Source organism: Brassica oleracea, chromosome C1 (assembly GCF_000695525.1).
Source record: "Brassica oleracea var. oleracea cultivar TO1000 chromosome C1, BOL, whole genome shotgun sequence".
Lineage (NCBI taxonomy): Eukaryota > Viridiplantae > Streptophyta > Magnoliopsida > Brassicales > Brassicaceae > Brassica > Brassica oleracea.
This window is the reverse complement of record NC_027748.1, coordinates 35,486,730-35,492,073: the sequence shown is the minus strand read 5'-3', so window position 1 is coordinate 35,492,073 and position 5,344 is coordinate 35,486,730. Positions and strand designations below refer to the sequence as shown.

The window sequence follows — 5,344 nt, the reverse complement described above, 5'->3', positions numbered from 1 at the left end:
AAAACGAAAGAAATATGGCTCTGTCAACCATAGCCCATATTTTGAATCAAAAGCTTGAGTTTTTTGGATGAATATAGAGAGAAAGTGAAAGAAATGTTGTTTTTAGTTCATAACAATTGAAACAGAGAGAGTGTAAAGAGATTTACGTGCATTAAAGGGCATTAAAAGCTCCAAACAGTTCGTACAAGGTTGTTGCCACTATTCATTGCAGTGGCAATATTGTAAATACTTGAAGAAGATGAGGTTGAGACAGTAAAGAAGCCATTTTCGAAAAAAAAAAAAAACAAAATGTTAATGGCATTTTCGTAGATAAAATGCAGGTGTGGGGTTAAAATCTCAAAAAAAAAAGGAGTCAAAAGAAAAGGTTAGTTTTCTGTTTGACTCCAAGTTTTGAGTCACTTTTGCAAAAAGCCCAATTTAGTATGGTCAACATAAAACAGGTAAATTTCCTCGAAAAATCTAAAGTTGAAGTATGTATGCAAGTTATCTAAATTTCTTAAAGACAGTATTTCTTAAAGGGGTAGCCAGAAATTTCTTAAAGACAGTATTCTTTCTTGACCTATAAAATTTTAATAAACCCCTGGCTAACCTTGAACTTTAAGTTTTAAATTATTCCAAAGAATATAAAATTTGTTATTATAAATTATAACAAAGTCCATCTGATTATGCCAACACTTAAACACCGAATCACATCAAAACATCAAAATTCCACAGTTAATCGTGTTTGGGACCATGCATGACTTTTTAGAAGTCTTCCTTCTTTTAATTTTCATAAAGAACACATATTCTTCATAGAACCTTATAGTCAAACCGAATAACTTATGAAAAAGTCAATGGTCTTACGTACGAATTTATCAACAATAAGTAGGAAACCTATTCACGTTAAACAACTTAATCTCATCCACACTTAAAACATATCTTAGCTAGAGAGAGATGGCTAGACACTTAGAAGATGTAATGGGCATGGCGACAACAACACAGTTCCATGTTAGTTACCTTGTTCATGTTGTGTTCTTGGCTCTATTAGGCTGTTGTGTCCTCTCGGCCGTATTACTCTCTTGCGCCGATGGAGCTTCCGACGACAGAGCCACTTCTGGTAACACACCCGCTGCCGGAGGTTGTGGCGGAGCCGGTTGCGGCGGTGGTTGTGGAGGTTAAGAGTTCCTTCATCTTCATCGTGGAAACAGATAATAATAGTCGATTATTTTTCATATTATGGTTTGTGTAGTCAGCTTACGTTTTATTGTTATACAGCTCTCTTTCGTTGCTTTTCTCATAATATAAGAATAGACCGTATAAATAAATCGTATTATTAAAGCATAAAATACTATTTCTTGAATTTCGATTTGAAGTTAAAATACATAATGATATTAATTTGTTGCTAAACATTGCATCTAATTAAGAACACAAACAAAACTGGTACTATCTTTGTTTTTTTTCATGAGTTGCTTTATTTCTAAGCCAGATCCAAATCCTATTTCGAAGCCTTAATTTCAGAAGAGATTCACAATCCACAAAAAACAAAACAAATATGAAATTACCATCAAATCTTAGGATCCCACATCCAGAAAAGTTTCTTCATGCGTTAATGTGATTAGAATCTGTAGACCGTTTGACAAAAAAAAAGATTCTTTAGACCTAATGATCTTGGCTTGTAGTTTCTGCATAAAATCTGGATTGGCTTGGAGTCTTTGTTTCACATTCAAAGTCTTTGTAGAGTGTGCTTCCTCGAAATCAGATTCAAAGTCTTCATCTTTCACTCTTTGAAAGGTTGCTTTGGAGTGAGTCCATCACTTTATCATCTGTATCACCGTGTTTGTCAACAAGTCTTCTCTGTAGAAGTCCCTCAACAACTCCGTGCAAAGTGTCTTTATTTCCTTCGTTGAAGTACTTCTCTATACGTACTTTAAGCTCTGAAACCACCAATATCTTGACTCATTTCATCGAATAATTAACTGAAATTCCAAATCTTGAATCGGTGGATAATAATAAAAAACAGTACTTTACATCTATCTATGTTGTAAGTAAATATGTTTTGTAGATTAAAAAAGGTTTATATGAAGGTATGAAGTTATGTGGAACTCGTGTTAGAGTAGCATTAGATTGACGAACAATTATATATATATTTATCTGGAAGTTGGTTCTTGATCTGGATCGTGTGTATATGCATTAATAAATTGGTTGGTATTGCATTCCTTGGTTTTAGTTAAGAGATTCGTATCAAGACAATTTGAAACTAATATTTAATCTAAACTAACAATCTTTCATATACCAATACTTAGAGAAATCATCCAACAAATTTTTTTTTAAAAAAAAAAACAGAAATAGACATTAATTATAACAATAACTAAAATACTTTACAATACGATATAATAAAAGTCTATATTTATATCTCATGACAAGGAACTCGACGTTATACGTATTAAGTAAAGAAAAAAAAACATAATCCATTGTCTAACTGGTCAATGCTTAGAGCGGTTGAGACGAAGCCATATGTTGTTGTTGCTCTTTGTCACTAGCAAGACTCATCTGCTTAGACATATCAGCTAAAGCAGCTGCGGCTGCGGCTGGTGTCATGCTTTGATACGGAGAAGCTAACGGAATAGCATTGTTGGTGGGAAGACGTTGTGCATGGTAATACATTGTCTCGTTTGGCGGATGTGTGTACTCGTACGCTCCAGTACTGTAGTTAGGATTTGCGTTTGTGTTGTGTTGAGAACCTCCTGCGTAACCCATGTAATGATGTTGAGTCTGTTGTTGTTGTTGCTGCTGAACCTGAGGATTCTGTGATATAGGGGAACGGTAAACGTTTTGAGCTACTTCAGGCCTTGGGTTTGTGGCAGGTGCTGAGTTTGGATAGAGCGGAGGAGTTCCAGCTGGAACATATTGCTGAGATTGCGGGACAGACATCACGTAAACTGGGTAGTTTTGCTGCTGATGAGGGTAAACCGGGATGTATTGTGATGGATGAGGAATGTATTGAACACCTTGGTGTAAGAAAGGTTGTTGAACCGGGGGTTGGTGCTGTTGGTCCAAAGTTGTGTATGTACTTGGCTGAGATAGGACGGGCGATGTGGTTTGGGCTGAAGTGGGTTCATGCTGAGGTATGCCGTGGCTAGTTTGGACCGGAGTAATTTCAGGCTGTGTTACCGGGGCTCTTAGCATAGCTGGAGCTTGGTCTTGGTAGTACACCGGCTTTGAAAATAAAGTAGCAGAAGAAATGCTAGTATCACTGTATCCATGAAAAAACACATGAAAAGATTAATGCAATAGGGTTCCTTCAATATGACAAGTTTTCTCTAACTTTTGCACAAGCAAACTCAATAACAACTGTATTGATCTGTTAAACAGAATCCAATGTATGCTACAAATACAACACATCTAGATAAAGATAAAATTAGATTCTTATTATGCATTTAACAAACCTACAAAAATTTCTCAATAATCGTTTGAACAAAGTTTCAAATCAGTGATCTATGTCTTTAGCTACTAAGCCTAATGTCCACATGTGAAGATTAAAAAATAGAGACTAACCTTTACTCCATATCTGAAAATACCTAAATCATTTATCTATTTAATACAACAACATAGGCTCTCATTTCATAAAACATTTTTCAATCAGTAAAACAGGAAATCACACTGGACAATTTATTTTTGAGTAAATGAAGAATGGCACAAGAAGAAGAAGAAAGTACCTTGCAACAGAATCAGGAGATGTCAAGCCATACCCACCCGCACCTCGCTGTGGGATCGCCACTGGCTGCATCGGCAAAGGTGGCTTCCTATATCCAGCCATCATACCTGGATCGGATCGATCGTCATGTGGTGAAACCTGGCCATTGCTCATAGCGGCAGCAGCAACAGTAGTAGCAGCATCAATAGGTGTGTTGTTGTTATACACCATCGCAGAATCGGTCATCATACCCGATGGGACCATCGTTGGCCTATTTGCCATCAAGCCAACGCCATCTTCCAGATTCCTCTGAGTCTGACCGTCCACGTTTGAGAAGCTCATTTGAGCAAACTGTTGTTCCATCCTCTGGTCTTCACTCACCCTAACGCGGATCGGTGGCAAGTTGGCTGTGGAAGGAGAGGACGAGGAAGATCCTATCGAAGAACCACCGGCGGCTTCCATCATAGGCGAGTCAGGCATCGAACTCATATGCATCTCCTGATGAGAGATCACACCGTTTGTCACATAACCTCCTTGCTTGTTGTTCACGCAACCCTCATCCGCTCCTAGTTTCTGGACCTCACCCTCACCCTCATCCGCCTCGTCAAGATTCACCAAGTTGTTGTTCACCGCGGCCGAGTCCGACAAACCACGAGGAAGCAAACCGGAATGGTTCAAAGCATTAACAAACCATGTCTCCGACTTCGCACTATCAAGAAGAGACCCCATGGTAGCAGCCGTCTCGAGCTTGTTCGCGAAAAGAAACAACCGTATCCGTTGCGTGGCAGCCGCCGTAGCTGATGACGTCGCACGATCATACTCCTCAATCATGTTCTCAAGATCTTCATCGGTAGTGATGGTGACGAGTGAGTCAAGATCCTCGCTAGGGAGCTGGTACTTGAGTGTGAAAGACCGGCCGTTGAGGAGCATACTAGAGAGACGAGATCTTAGCGAGGCCAGTGAAGCGCGTCGATCAATAACCACTAGACGCGTCTCGCCACTAGAGTACGCTAGGGCCTTGTCATGTGGACGAGGCATGATGTGGCCACCGAAGCTGCACATGAGGCGAAGCTTTGCGTCGGGAACGGCCGCCAGGGGCTCCATGTTTCCACCTGTATCAATAGCGACGGCGCGTGGGGATCCATCGATGGTAGTTGAGACAACTGTGGTTGACGTAAGATTTGAAGCTAGATGCGACATAGGTAGAAGTGGCGTCTCCATTTTCAACGGATAGGTTAGTTAAAACGGATCCCTTTATATATTGATAAATCTATTCAAATTCGAATTAATATTTTATTTTAGTAAACAAACGTTTAACTATACATGTAAATAATATAATAACCAAATATAAAGGTTGATGAAAACAAAACCAAATATGTATAATCTAAAATGGTAGAATAGAAGATTTAAGATTTAATCCTAGATGCAAATAGTAAGAAACAAATATAAGCCAGGTTGACAAAGACAAAACCAAATGTGTAGGATTTTAGAAAATAAAATAATGTAATTATGCAAAGAAAAATTAAGTTTTTTTGAAAAGTATTTATCTTCCTCTTAAGAAAAGAGTAGTGGAAAATAATTCCCTTTCTTTCACGCTTCTCTCAACCTTCTTTAATCTCTCTGCTTCTTTCTCCATCTTTTTATATTAGATCGATCACAGCCCATGTGTAT

The 5,344-nt window shown here is 38.4% G+C and overlaps 2 protein-coding genes across 2 annotated transcripts; one reads left to right on the top strand and one right to left on the bottom strand.

Annotated features, from left to right (window-relative positions):
- Positions 1-907: 907 nt before the first annotated feature.
- Positions 908-1,269, top strand: LOC106302405. Its single transcript, XM_013738924.1, has one exon. It carries the CDS (start codon positions 934-936, stop codon positions 1,156-1,158), a length of 225 nt encoding a protein of 74 aa, XP_013594378.1. The 5' UTR covers positions 908-933; the 3' UTR covers positions 1,159-1,269.
- A 1,195-nt stretch (positions 1,270-2,464) lies between these two features.
- Positions 2,465-4,935, bottom strand: LOC106297874. Its single transcript, XM_013734027.1, has 2 exons — positions 3,696-4,935; positions 2,465-3,232 (listed from the first exon to the last, which is right to left on the bottom strand). The coding sequence occupies exons 1-2, from the start codon at positions 4,892-4,894 to the stop codon at positions 2,470-2,472; spliced, it is 1,962 nt and encodes a 653-aa protein (XP_013589481.1). The 5' UTR covers positions 4,895-4,935; the 3' UTR covers positions 2,465-2,469.
- Between the last annotated feature and the right edge of the window lie 409 nt (positions 4,936-5,344).

What these genes read in the sequence shown, in the direction of transcription:
- LOC106297874 (XM_013734027.1), bottom strand. Translation starts at nt 4,894, where the DNA reads ATGGAGACGCCACTTCTACCTATGTCGCATCTAGCTTCAAATCTTACG. An exon ending in TCTCCTGATTCTGTTGCAAG is followed by an intron (nt 3,233 to 3,695) that starts GTACTTTCTTCT and finishes TCATGGATACAG; the next exon opens with TGATACTAGCATTTCTTCTG.
- LOC106302405 (XM_013738924.1), top strand. Translation starts at nt 934, where the DNA reads ATGGCTAGACACTTAGAAGATGTAATGGGCATGGCGACAACAACACAG.